Source organism: Amblyomma mixtum, chromosome 8 (genome assembly GCF_055824585.1).
Source record: "Amblyomma mixtum isolate Tamu chromosome 8, ASM5582458v1, whole genome shotgun sequence".
NCBI classification, from domain to species: Eukaryota; Metazoa; Arthropoda; class Arachnida; order Ixodida; family Ixodidae; genus Amblyomma; species Amblyomma mixtum.
Window position 1 is genome coordinate 139,001,558 of NC_143019.1, and position 14,977 is coordinate 139,016,534.

Below are 14,977 nucleotides of genomic sequence, written 5' to 3' on the forward strand. Positions count from 1 at the left end.
TTTTCCACAACCCCCCCATCTGTATTTGATGGCAAATAAAGATTTCATTTCATTTCATTTCATTGGGCTATTGCAGTGGTGGATGTGAACGAAACAATGTAGAGAAACAATGCGCACAACAATGGCAAAAAACAGAAACAATATCAGCGGAATGCAAGAAAAAGGCAAAGCTATTCAGTAGCCGCTAAAAACAGCTCTAAAGGAAGAGAGTGAGTAGAACCTGGTAAAGAATTCCAACATTCGATTACACGCGGGAAGAAACTGTATTTAAGTGTCCGTGCGGGCAAAATAAGGCGTGATGTTTAGGCTGTGGTGACTTCTAATTTTAGATCGTATAGCAGGGATTAGGTAATCATTTGCACAGGTGCGGAAGAAAGAGTTAATAATGCAATGCAGAAATTTTAAAGACTCAATCTTTTGCGGAGCTGAGAGTGGTTGGAGTTCCAATGATGAAAGTGCTGTGAAAGGCGAAAAATCCCTACCAAACCTGTGGCATATGAAGCGAACGGCTTTCTTCTGCACTGCCTTGATTTGGTTAATTTCGCGTTGTTTGTGCGGGTTCCAGACAGGAGAGGCGTATTCAAGTAGTGGACCGATTAGTGACCTATACATTAGAAGTTTCGTATCTCTAGGAGCAGCTTTTATTCTACGACAGAGGTATCCTTCTATATGTTTGGACCACGACATGTTGGGTGTGAAAATAAGACCAAGGTATTTGTATTGACTCACACTCTGGACGGGGGTATTGTTAATTTTGTAAGTAAGCACGGAAGGTGCCGTTCTATTAGTGAAAGTCATAACAACGGTTTCGCAGATGTTAATAGTCGTTTGCCATGTAGCACACCAAGAGCTAAATTCTGAGAATGATTTCTGAAGGTGTAAGTGATCATCAAGGCAGGAAATTTTGCGATATAACACGCAGTCATCAGCATACGAGCGCAGGTTACAGTTGACGTTACAAGGTAAGTAATTTATAAAAATCAAGAAAAGCACCACTTTATTCTTCGCCTTCAACAACCCCGGGAACTGCTGACCGAACGCGGTGGGTCTTTCTGTCCGAGAATCCCTTCTCAAACAATGTAAGTTCACTCACCTACCGCCACGGCCTACCATCTGGAGACTAATGGTTTGACAGAACAGTTTCACTGCGCCATGGGCGATCTGCTATCGATGTACAGTCTTTGTCAAAAGTTTACAGCCCAGGGGGTTTGCTTCTAGCCTTGTAGTGGGTTTCCTGTAACATTCGTGGCAGCCCTACCCATTGCAGGAGGCAGGACCAGAAATCTTCTTACCCAGAGGAAATTTGGAGCGCTGGTGATGCATTACGAACCAGACAGTGTGCTTCAGAAGCAAACCCCCTGGGCTCCAAACTTTTGACAAAGGCTGTACGTGCCTTCCGACCATTCCGACTGGTACAGGATCCAGCCCTTCGTCACCTACGCCTACAACACCGCCATTCAGACCACCACCGGCTTCTCACCGTTTTTTCTCCTGTACGGGCTAGAACCTTCCTCACCGCTCGACACTGTACTTCCTTACCGGCCTGACGGGTCTGAGTGCACCATCATTTTGAGAAGGTTCTAAGCATGCCGAGGAGTGCCGTCAGCTCGCTCGGTCACTTACGTCCGGAGAGCAGGGACGTCAAAAATTCCGCTTCGACACCACACACACTGCTGACAGTTTTCTACCCGGCTGTCTCCTCTGGCTTCGCGTGCCTTCTACCCAGGGTGTCGAACCGGAATTTTTTCGGGTTCGGTTCAGCTTCGGGTTCACGCCTTTCGGGTTCAGTTCCGGGTTCGGCTCCAGAGCGACATTCCGTTCCGGTTCGAACCGCTCCGGATAGCGTCGAACCGGTTCAAACGGGTTCAAACGGGTTCAGACTATAAAAAATTCTAAACGTAGGTTTTTATTCAACCTTGTTTTGCTGTTTACTTTTCTTTGTAATATCAGCATATAAAACAGCACTGCAAAATTTGCTCAATGCCAGATGTTTTACTCTCCGCGGCAAAAAGATTTAAATTTACTCAATAGCCGCGAAATCAAATGAACTCAGAATTAGTGTACACCGGCTACGTGTACTAGACTCTATCTTATAAGATACATAAAAAGAACTGATGGATTTTTCATCTACAAAACCTTGCAGCTTCAGCAATTTCGGAGTCCCCGTAAGGCGAGTAATAGGTATCTCTTGAAGCTCGTGTCAATCGGGAATTTCTCTGGTGCAAAATGCTTAAGCGGGCGCCGTCAGAACCGCTGTATGGGCCCACTATGAGCGGAAGTTGCCTTGTATTTGCAGGTATATACAGCCAAGACATATTTCTGTCACCCCAAAAGCAGCTTGCCAGTCACCCCCCCCCCCCTTTCTGGCACACCTGAAGCATATATCTAGAGCGTTTACCAAAAATATTTTATTTTCATCACGTGCTCTACATCGCCTTTGTAACTCGTTATATACATATGTCGACCACCTATAGCTCAGTTTCTTCAAAAACACAGCTAATCGTGGCTTGTCGCTAGTAAAGCGTAAGATTAAGATTTTGGCCTATGCTGATGTCGTCTCCGTCTCTTGCTCTGATGAAAAGAATACGATAAAAAAGCAGGCTTGCATTGGTTGGGGCCACTTCGTGTCTGTACGGACACAAACTTGCGACGTCTTCTATGCGACGTTGCGTTGTGACAATGTTGCAATTGGTGCAATGCAAGGGGAGGACCGTAAATTTGTTAATTAGAACTTTTGTGACTTTTCTGGGGCGCTTTGAAAGGGAGCCCATGCGTGGACAGAATTTCATGCGACCTTGATACAGTATGGTGAGTATTTCGTGCAGTTTTTGTCCAGTAGCCTGTTTCATGATTTTTATTTTTCGAAACCTAAAATCACCGCTTCCTGGCAGCTGTGCTTATTAGGTGACTAAATGCTCATCTGTCTTGTCTATACATAGGCGTGAGGGAATTTCGTGCTGAAACACTCGATTTCCTAAATATTCGCTTTTCCTTAAAATACCTGTACGGCTTCTCCAGAAGGCAGCTGGCAAACGTTCTGATCGATTATTACTTCCGCTACGTGCAGCCTTACCTAGCCTTTCTTGACGGCATTATATTAAGGCGAGTACAGAGAATGTACATTCAATAGGCCCTAAAAACCTTTCTTAGACTTCAAACGTCGACCTTACGTGTTAGGGCATGCCGTCGAGCCAAGCGGACTTTTGTGCCATGATCAGTGAATTGCTACATCTGCAAGCAACGAGGAACTATTGAACAACGAAATTATTTGTGACGCTATGTTCGTTTGAGACATAGTTCGCTTCAGCAGTCTCTTAAAAAGGACATTGAGGTCATGCCTTATACTATAAGAGTTGTGCCAGTAATGACGGACACCGGAATTCCGGGTGAACATTTCCTGTTAATAAGACTGCTTAGCGTGTGAAGAAGCTGTATGCTTGATAAACACGCACAATCGCCACTTTCGTCTAGGTCACTGTTCAGAGAACAGTTCATTTTAGCTCAGAAAGTATGTGCTGCGAAAGTTGAACTTCTTGACTGATCGCCCTTTCTTTACGTGTGCGCCTTCAAGAATTTTTATGTGCGGGCAGAGCAAGGGAGTGATAGTGGCATGAGGCTGTGTGCCTAGGTCGCGGAATTCGACCCAGTCAAGTAAGGCAAGACGAGGTCAAGGAGGTTCCTGATGTTCCATGCGGCAACAATAAAAAGAATCTTTGAAGATGGCTGAGTAGCCTAAGGCATCAGTAAACGAAGTTTCTCTGTTGCTCCCGCCGCCACTGGCTCGATTCCCACTCAGGGTTAGAGAATTGTAGTTGGTTTCTTTACTACGTTAGCAGTTTAGTCCCCTTTTTCAAAAATTAAAAAATTTCCGTGGCGTGTGCGCGTGTGCGTGTGCGTGTCTGCGTGCGTGCGTGTGTGCGTGCGTGCGTGCGTGCGTGTGTCCATGCATGCGTGCGCTTAAGCATGTGTATTCACACGCGTGCACAATTCGGTCGGCGTACATCCGAGCACTCAGTGGCAAAAAATTGACAGACGGTTGCAATTGTTGGTAATGAGAAGTTTAAGCGCAACTCATCACACCCCACCTGGCATGTGGCGTATTACGCTGCTATAGCCACTCTTGGGGTCATCCCATGGCAGCCACCTTCCAGGTGGCGTTTAATTCGCTCTGCTACTTGGACAACGCCGAATACGACGCGGAACGCTGGAACGGGCGCATAATAGCTGCGGTCTAAAATGCCCCATCTACCTGCAGCCGATCTACCTGAGGTGGAATGCTGTGAATGCTGTACGTGTGCCGTCGCAAAGCGTTCAACAAAAGAACGCGAAAATGCTAGAGAATCCTGACGCCGCGGTGCAATAACTTGTATTTGAGTCGTCGCGCCTGTGAACGGCGAGGTTCCAACAAATTAAAATTTTCGCTGGGACGCGCCGCTCAGTCGCCCATTCGCTTGCATGTGAACCAACCTTAAGCTTCTCGCCTCAGACACAAACAACCCGAAGCGAGGGTTCTCGCACAGCCTCCGCCCTCACTGTTCGACCACGTTTTTCATGTGGCACTCTGGGTAAAAGACACGCATTACGTTCGCTGCTATTGACGAGGGTGGCGCTGGTGACCCCTCTGATGGTTCGGTTGCAGTACACATAAGTACCCCGAAAGCTAAAAAGATAAGACGGTCGTCGCCGCGGCGCGGAAGTAGCGGACACCTTAAATTTCCTCACTCTGCGCTTTTCTTTAGACTGCCTGAATCGCCTCTCCAGAAGGCAGACGACTCCGGTACTTACAGGGTATTTTTTCACTGTACTGTTGTATCGGCAACCTTTTCTGGAGTTCCTTAACACCAGTGCTTTAAAACGTGTTAAGCGAATGTACATTTATTTCTTCTGCTGCAAAAACGTTCTTCTCTAAACTTCACACACCGACGCTGCCTGTCAAGGCATTACTTCATGCTGAGGAGATGTTTGTGTCATGGACGGTAAATTGCCGCCTGCGCAATGCACCAAAGACCATTCACCATTGTTTTATTCTGTGCAGTGATGCTACGTGTTTCTGGGACATAATTACGGTGAACGTACACTTGAGAAGGACATTGAAATCACACGGATTGGTACCGGCATACTCCTCACGAAACTCCGGCCAAAGTTTCATATAGGGACAGCGCGCGCCGCTAGTGGCGCGGCTGTCGGCGAGGGGGCAGCAGTCGCCGCGCGAGCCCTGCTCGCAGCGGCTGTTTTCCGGCCAACAGGCTCATATTCGCTGGGTATTTGTGCTTTCTGGACATCGGTATTTGGGCTTAGGATGGACACTACTTTACTGGTTATCACCTGAAAGCTTGGCTGCAACATCGAGACACTAAAAACCCTGTGTGATCGACGACGGCTGCTGTAAACCTTGTTAGCGGCTGTTTTCTGGCAAACTACTAACGCGCTTAATTACTTTCTCTCGTTGCTTTTTACAAAAAAGCGATTTTTGTACATTGGTCCAGCCTTCGCATTCATTTTTACCGCAACTTGCCTACAACGTCATTCTGGAAGATCTAGCGTAGCGATCAGTAACATATCTATTTGTGTCTAGGCTGCGCCATTCTCGGCCGAGTCCTCGGTTTCATCTATGTGCACAAGGCTGCTTAAGGCTGGCGTTTACCTTGTGAGAAGTACTGCAATCTCAATAATGCTGAAAACAAGACGTTATGGCGGCATTTTAAGAACTTGAGTGCGCGCTGCAAAAGCGATCGCATGACGAATGCACCGGTAGTTTATGGTGTTATCTCAATTGTTTTTTTTATGACACTTTCGGAGCTGGCAAACGCAGCTGCTGAATACTCTTGCTACATAAGCCATTTATTTACACTTTGTCATGTTGTGACTACGCAGGCGCTGACGAGTGCAAGGAAATCGTGAATTTTTGTGGTTCATTCCTCATGTGGTGGCTTCGCGCTACCAAAATAAGAGACAAGCTGTGAGCGGCCACGCAATAAATTAAAAATGAGCATTGACAGAGACACAGAGAAACATGTACAAAAAATAACAAGCGCTAGCGGTTTAACGCGGTTAAACCGAGCAGACGTGCGAACGCATGGGTTTAGCCTGTTTGGCTCATGGTTTTGCTTTGCTGGGTCGTTCGCACGTCTGGCGACAATATTAGACTGAAGTTAAGCTCTGATCGAGGTTAAGCTGGTGTGATGTGTTCGTTCCGAAGGTGGACATTGATGAAGACGACGGTGTACAATGCGCGCACCGCGCGAGAGTGTGTTGCAGTTAAGTTTTTTCCTGTTTGGGTCTGCACGAAATCCTGGCCAGTCACCCGCCATGGGTATGCGCCATCGTTTTTGAGGCGACAACAACAACAACAACACGAGGCGTGATCGGCTGCTGCCATAGCACAGTGCTCTCGTGCAGCGGCCAGCGAAGCTGATCCGTTCGCGCCGCCGGGGGTTCGAAATTTCCAGGCGCGGCAATATTTATTTTATTTTTGCACCCTTAAATTCAGGGAGGCCACGAGATTCTTGGTTGATTTTGACCCCGTGAAATAGTGCTTTCGCACCAAAAGCCGCAAGCACATTGCAGAGTAGAGCTGTCTGAAATGCAACATCGTCACAGATTCGTGCTCAAGTACGCTGGTTGGCCTTCGGACATCCGTGGGACAGCGCCGGGCCTGAGTGTCAGCTTCTCGCATTGGGGCGACACTGCTTCTGCGTTGATCACGAACTCGTGAGGCCGAATTAAATCCGCGGGGCAAAATGACTCTCGCAGACACGGATATACTTGTAGTCTAAGCTAAAGCCCCCGCTTTCCTGTCGGGGTATCGCCCGCTTCCATATTTCACGCTGCCCGGCGTCGCTCGGCAGACAGAACAGCGAGGCCTTTTCCTGTGTACCTCCGTAGCCGGAGCGGCAACCCGTCACGCAGCAAGTATTCGACATCGCAGGCTTGCACGTCACGTGCACTGTACTATTTTGCAAACGAAGGCAAAGTGAAAAGGTAAAATAGTTGCAGCCGCACCGCCGGCGTCCCATTCCGCCCGTAGACTCGCGGCCGTAGAGACGCTCGCTTCCTCGCGTCGTTGCCCCCACACGACTCTTAGCGCCGCCTCGTGGAAGGCGCGGTCAACATATGAAGCTCTCCCATAGAGTTACGGAGAAGTTTCATGACCATAAAAGCATTGGCCGCAGGAAGGACTATGGTACCGGTTTTTTGCCACTGGAGAAAAACTGTTGTGCCGTGTGATCTATTTATGTTGCTGTTACTGTTTAGTATCAAGAGCCGCATGATGGACTGCCGCCGAAACCCCGGGGTCGTCGAAATCTTTGTTCCATGAGCAGTGCGCTTTGGTGCGGGGAGTATATGTTGCCCTGGAAGTGCCGCCTTGCTGGCTCCTCTCCTATCTAGAGGCATTGGTGTGCCTCTTAGACTTCTGATGTTTAGGGAGGTGGGGATTTGCAGGGGTATGGTGGGCTCGTATTGCACAGCCTGGTGTTTTGTGGCATGGACTTACTGCGATTTTTCTTTTCGGCACTATTTCCATGCAATAAAGAAAAAAATCGTCGCCGTAGCTCAGTTGGTGGAGCACCGGACGCAAAATTAGAGGTCAAGGGTTCGGATCCTATTGGGGGCGTGTTTTTTTTTCAGTTTAATCAATTATCGTTAAAAGCAATTACTCTTTAAGCTCGTATTGATGAACACCACAAATTACTTTTAGAAAAGTACATGCCCTGTGCTCCTTGTTTTCGGTTATTGTTGGCTTCCCTCATGTGCGGCAGAGAGGCAAATATAAGCCGCCTGTCAGAGGATTCAATATACAGCAATCTGAGAACAGCGTGACGAAGCTGCCCGCTAGCGATTGTAATTTTTTTTATATGAGCAGAACAATTTCTATGCATCGACATAACAGAAAATCACTTCATCCCAGTAACATTTCATTTCAGTAGCACCTTTCTAGGCGTTTTTCACATCTCAGCGAGCGCATGTATTTCCGCATTGCCTCTTTGTGTAATCACTATCTTTTTTTAAGGCGAAAGCCTTTAATACCTCATACTGTCGTTAGCAGACGCGTCGGCAGATTTGTTCGCCTTTTGGCGTCTCTGCTTAAAAAGAAACTGCGCCGAGGGTGGGAATCGAACCAGGGCCTCGGACATTTGAAGCGGAGACGCTACCACTCCGCCACGAAGGCTCAAAGTTCGAGTATGAATAAAGGCGCATCTAGTGAATGGATGGGTTTCATAAATAAAATAAGAAGGAATAAAGTCAGGAAAAGGAAAAAGAAAATAAGGAAATAAACAAAAATAAAAACACAATAAAGATAAGATATGAAAATAAAAATAAAAAGAATAAAAATAGGAAAATGAGCAAAAAAACAGTTAATGAAAAATAAAACGTAAATAAAAACAAACAGTGCGCTTTCGAGAACCAAAGTGCCCCCTGAATTTTTCTAAGTATCGTACCACTGCTACATGCCCGCCTTTCATTGCTTATTTCCCTCGCGTGCAACAAAGAATATTCGGATTCTTTAAAAAAAACGCATGTGTATTTCTTTGTTTTGTAATAATAGTATTATGTGTGTTCTAACGCGTCAAAGCGGCGCGGAGTCTATCAGGAACGCTGTAGTGGAGGACTCCAGATTAGCGCAGACCAGCTGGGGTTCCTCAAAGTGCACCCACATCGCACAGCACATACGCATTTTTCATTTCGTCCTATCAAAATGCGACCTCGCCACCGGTATCGAACCCGCGACCTTGGCATTAGCAGCCGAGCACCACAGCCACTGAGCCATCGTGAGGGGTCTTATCCATTATCTGCTGTCTGAGACAAGAAATGCCTCAGAAAGTAAATGTTGCACAACGTGATGGGTCATTGCGCCTATGTTTCACATATTTATGGTACTCGACACAAAGAAAAGGGAGCCATTCTCTCTCAGTGCTTTACGAATTAAAGTGCTAACAATTCGAGTAAAGCTGTACATAAGCATGTGAAAGGGGGGTACTATAAAATTCAACATTTCACGTCAATCTGGTGTAAAATACTTTAGAATTACCAAAAGTATATAGCGGAAACGCCAATTAGCTTTCTTCCTAGACACGACACTTCTTTCAGTTTTGTTGTTGACTTGGGTGCCATTTCGACTGGATGCCATTTTCGCATTCCATAGCGCCGACAGCTTTCGCTGGGTAAATCTACACGCTGGCATATGCAATTTAGTCTGAAAAAAGAAGAAAAAAAGTATGCCGGGTTGCACAAAATGTGCGGTGGAACCGAGTCCCGAACCGGTTCGGAACGGTTCCTTTGAATCGTTCCGGTTCGGGTTCAGTTCCAAGATGGCGAAAATAATTTGGGTTCGGTTCGGTTCCAGTTCCGGGCAAAAATTCGGGTTCGGTTCCGGTTTCGGGTTCAGGTTCGGTTCCGGTTCGACACCATGCTTCTACCACACCCGGCCTTTCCTTCAAACTTCTCCCCAAGTACCACGGACCTAACCGCATCGTAGAGCGCATTTCCCCGTTCAACTACATTGTCGACCCCGTGACACCCGCCACAGATAAACGCCGACGTAGCCGCGAGACTGTTCACGTGTCCCGCCTGAAGCCGTACTATGACCCGTGTGTATTGTCGTCTCCCTGACTCGCCAGGATTGGCATCGCCTTCAGCCGGAGGTGACTGTAAAGAGGAAGATGGGCAGTGGTGGCAGGCGCACCGCCAGCGCACGGCGCGAGATCTTTGTGTTGATGGTCGGAGCTCGGACCGCCATTTTGGCTAGCTCTCCGTAGGCTATTCTCCCTGTAAATCGCGTTACAAGACATCTCATTAACCTAAGTTAACCAATAAACTATTTTGTTTTCAATTTTAAAGGGCAAGAATATATTGCTGAAGTGATGGCGGTCAGCATCGAAGGCGAACCCTGTTTTGGTTGGTTGGTTGGTTTATGGGGTTTACCGTCCCAAAGCGACTCAGGCTATGAGGGGCTCCGGAAATTTCGTAGTGAAGGGCTCCGGAAATTTCGACCACCTGGGGTTCTTTAACGTGCACTGACATCGCACAGTACACAACCCTGTTTTTAAATTTCCTTATCGTCAATGTGGTTCGAAATATCGAACGTTAAAAATACGAAATTGAAAGCTTGTTGAGTGGCTTTTCTGCATCGCATATTTATTAAATAACGTTATTTGCACTTATTATGCATCAAATACAGGCGCAGTGGATGTATTTGGTGGCGTAGAAGTAGTTAACTTATTTCGGCGATGATATCACATGCAGCGACGCCATTTTACAATTAGGTATTGCGGGAAAGTCAAGTCAACGAGCTTTCGAATCCATATTTTTGACGTTCGATGTTTCGAAGCACATTTCCGATTAAGAAAATTTTAAAAACAGGGTTCGCCATAAGTACTGACGGCCATCAATTTCTGGCCATCAATAGATGGCATAAAAAAAGTTTATTACTTCATTTTTTCTTTCTTTATTTATTTAATTCATTTTCCCGTACGTTTTCATTTTCGTTTTCGTCATTTTCGTTTTTCATTTCCTCGTAGGTAAATTAGCCGTATAATTAGTTATCTGCATGAGGTATGTACATACTGCCCGCCGGCTTTACAATCCAGCTGAATATACCGAACCGACATATCTCTCACACTTTTCAAAATAAAAATCTGTAAATGTTAAAAAAAATTACCCTTTAGAATGCTTCCAAGCCTGAAGCCCAGCCATCGACAAGACATATGGTTGCGCAAAGCTGTGTTTGTTAATTCCTGTCCTGTTGGCCTTTCTTTCACGCCTTCAGAAAAATGGGTGACGTCAGAGCAGGCGCCCTTTTCGTGTGGTTGGGAGGATTGTTCGTCTCACCTTGCTCAGCGTCTCCAGCGCTGCAATCGCGGACTGGACGCCAAAGTGCTGCGCTTCCTCCAGAACGCCTGCAATGAAGATTTCATGTTCAAGAAGAGCAGCGCGAAAAAGACAAGGACTAAAGGAAGATACACACAGACATGGGTGTCCGGAAGGGGGGCAAGGGGGGGGGGTTGCCACCCCCCCCCCTGCCCTGGAATTACGGATATTATTTATGCACTAGCAGGAAACAGCTACAGAGCTTGATTAGCACGCTTAGGTGATATTAACTTATATGATTTTGCTCACTGAGTTCAATTCTTTGTTCATTAATAAATTCCAATGTTTGTTCTCCAAGCCTAGCATTAATTTGCTGTTTTTAGTTTTTGTTTCATGCGCGCAGTTTAGACCACAAATGTAAATGTAATTTTTTTTTTTTTTGAGGAAAGGAAATGGCGCAGTATCTGTCTCACATATATCGGCGGACACCTGAACCACCCCGTAACAGAAGGGAGGAAGGGATGAGTGAAAGAAGAGAGAGGGAAAGGGGTGCCGTAATGGAGGTCTCCTCCCCCATCCCCGGCCATCGGGTGCACTCCCCCGGAAAAAGTTCTGCGGACGCCCTTGCACACAGAGTGTATCTTCCTTCGTGCGTCTTTTGTGCATCCTTTTGTATATCCTTGTGTATCCTTTTGTGTGTATCCTTTGTGTATCTTCCTTTAGTCCTTGTCTTTTTCGCGCTGTTCTTCTTGAATACGGCATACCAACTCGCCCAAGCATCAGTCTGAATGTTTCATGACCACGAGAGCACAGCCAACTGTTTAGCGAAGTTGCGGAACGCAACGACGGGTTCTGGCGTCTCACTTTTGGGAGGGTCACGTTTTCTGTTATCGCCTGCTGCTTATGCATTTTCGGAACCACCTTTTGTCAGCCTACTGAGAACGTGCGCGCGGCAGTGCGGACATTAGTAAGGGCACGGTTCTCGGAAGATGGAAGAGGTCATACCCCTGTCAAGCGGGCAAAATAAAGAGCACTTACGAAGAGTGTCACTTGCTAAAAGTGCACTCTAGCACAGCTAAACGGCGTAACATAAGTGCACTCGCCAAAGTGCGCAGACATGTCGGAGTGCGTTCACAGAACGCACTTCGAAGGCTGAGTGCGTAGCTTCGCCAGCAGCGATTTGAAAGGGACGATATGTATGGTGCATAAAGAGTACTTAAAACTTTATTTTACGTGCTATATCACTGTTTTTAGAAAAAAAAAATCGTTCGTTATAGCTACAAGCGAAGCAACAAAACAAAGGAACGAGACCGATGCAACACCGCTGCCCGCCGCCATCTTGTTTGTTGCCGAAATTCTGGAGTCTTGGCTGGTGTTGGCTTTTCTTCTATTTCTTTTTTCTTTCATCGTTAAAATTTTTGAACCTCGTTTTATTTGCGTTATCGCGTTAAGCAATCAATTATTATGAGTCCTTTTTCTTTTCCATCGATCGATGAATACGGCATACCAACTCGCCCAAGAAATTCCGCTCATTTCGCGTCACATTTTTTTTTTACTATGAGTGTACTTTGCTTTCCCGTTTAGCTGCTTGTTCGCTGTGGTTCGCTTACCCCAGAGATGACCACTTTGAAAGGTAAGCAGCGCAAAGACGAAGAACGCAGTAGAAGAAACACAGGACGAGCGCTATATAGAAAAAGCGGCTAACCTATAAACAAGCACACACACACAAACCCGTGTTGCTACGTGGCATCAAGGCACGCAACCTCACTATAATGTAATGAAATAGATGGCTTACTGACGCACAACCAATTGTTTTCGTTCTCATGTGGTAGGCTTCCATAATGTCACGTTTCAAGCGGGACGGGTGCTTGTACAGGATATCACAATAGTGCAAGGAAGGAAAACAAGAATAGCAGTCACGGATATGGTCAACGAGATTAGTAGAGTTATTAGATTCCAGGTTATCTGCATGCTCTTTCAAACTTGTATTAATGCATCGCCCACACTGCCCGATGTCCGTGACTGCAAATCTTGTTTCATTGCACTATTGTGGAATCCTGTACAAGCACCCGTCCCGCTTGACACGTGACATTATGGAAGCCTAGCACATGAGGAAGAAAACAAGGTTGTGTGTTAGTATGCCATCTATATTATTGCATGATAGTGAGGTTGCATGCCTTGATGCCACGTAGCAACACGGGTTTGTGTGTGTGTGTGCTTGTTGATAGGTTGGCCGCTTTATCTATATATTGTGTTGCTGTCTTCGAATAAACTTTCAGTTGTGAGTCAGCGCTCGTCCTGTGTTTCTTCTGCTGCGCGGTCTTCGTCTCTGCGTTGTTTACCTTTCGATATGTACCCCCAACTCGCCCGTTTAGCTGTTTTGATGACCGCTTTGCTTCCACGGTGAAACCCGCGGGGCCTCACAGCGACGCCTTCTCGTCGCGTTCATAGCGCTTCGGTGGTTTCTCCATTGTGCAGCGTGGGATTCTAAAAAGGGACACCCGGTGGCCCATTTCTTTTCACGCTTCATTGTAAGTTCGGGACACTTTTAATGATTGCTGCAGGTGTTTACCTGGTAGTCTACTCCAGATGGCTACTCCGGATGAGGACGAAAAAAGTTAAGAGGAATCAATGCAATACCCATCACGCCAATCAGTCAATCCAATGCGATAGGCTTTGCTATAACCTTCACTACCGCACTGAAATATCAAATGCACATTAAAGACGCTCTGAAACGACTGACTCTATTTAAATTCTGATTCTGTCCCATTCTTATGACATTTGTATTCGTAATCGCTTCTTTTGCTTTTTCCTTTTTGCTGAGTCATTCTTTGCCCGGCCTCTTCATCCGTTCCCTTACAAGTGCAGGGCGTAATTACTCGGTCGCATCCACCCACGCGCAGCCATACGACTACATAAGAAATCTATACAGCTTTCTCAAACTTCGCAGTTAAAGAAAAATTCGTCCTAGTCCGGGGTTCGAACCCGGGACCACCACTTCCGCAGAGCTCCACCAACTGAGCTAAATGCGACGGCAGCTTATGGTAGGGCAAGAGCAAATTGATCAGTAACGCGAAGCGGGAACAGTGTTGGTCAAATGTTTAGAGGAATTTCGGGGATTCCCTTATAAATATGACAAGCACAGTTCCCTCTTCGAGTTACTGATCAATTCACTCACTCCCTACCATAAGCTTGCCGTCCCGGTAAGCTCAGTTGGTGGAGCGACTGTTCCGGTGAAGCGGTGGTCCCGGGCTCGAATCCCGAACCAGGACGAATTTTTCTTTCACTGGGAAGTTTCTGAGAAAGCTGTATAGATTTCCTTTGTAGCCGTATGGCTGTGCTCGGGTGGATGTCAATGAGTAATTACTCCCTTTTTACAAAGCTAGTCCACCTTGGGGGATTCCCCTAAAACATTTGACCAAGTGGAGGGGGATTTCCCTGGAGGCGGAGGCTACCGCTAAACACCATCTGCCACGGCTGATAGACGGATGCTTCACACAGACGCCCACGCTCGACAGTTATCGCTTTCATGACACTCCTAATGTTATCATGGTAGAAGTTTAAACGATAGGCACGCACAAAAATCCTGCGCACTCACATTCACACACCCGATTTTCACGGGGTACGTAGCAGACCTGCGTCCTTAAGAAAATTTAAGGGGGCTTTAGTTCCACGTAACGCTTCGATGACGTCACGCCAGGGACCAAGTACACGCGCCGCTCAGAGCCTGCAATTCTTTCGGAGACATAAAGCAGCTTTCGCTGTTCTGCGGGATGTTGCAAAATTACTGAAGCTGCAGATTAGGTTAAGATTAAGTTCTCCTGTGGTCGTCTGTGCTTCCCTTTTCTTTGTCCTTTCTTCGTCTGACGGGTTTATTCTTCAAGTTAAGGTTTTTGTGCACAGCAATTGTTCAGCAAATTGGACTGGTCGATGGAGGATGGGGAGAAGGCAGTTACTGTACGCTACATCTAGGCGGATCAGTTGCAGACAAGTGTGATACCGCCTGTATAGGTCACGTGGTGTAAGGGGAAGGAGCAAGGTACGAAGAAATCAGAGACAGCGCGTGCACTCAAATTGGACACACTGTTTATGTCTGCACGAGAAAAGGCGCAATCGGCGACAAAGGCGATTAACGCTGACAACCAAGAACAAGCCGCGACGTTGTACC

The 14,977-nt window shown here is 46.7% G+C and overlaps 1 protein-coding gene across 1 annotated transcript in view; it reads right to left on the reverse strand.

Annotated features, from left to right (window-relative positions):
- The window catches only part of LOC149334614 (uncharacterized), a 133,752-nt gene that overhangs the window by 33,648 nt on the left and 85,127 nt on the right, over positions 1–14,977 (reverse strand). Inside the window, exon 8 of the mRNA XM_089557963.1 lies at positions 10,831–10,898. Coding sequence (XP_089414089.1) covers positions 10,831–10,898 — 68 coding nt within the window. The remainder of the gene's footprint in view (positions 1–10,830; positions 10,899–14,977) is intronic.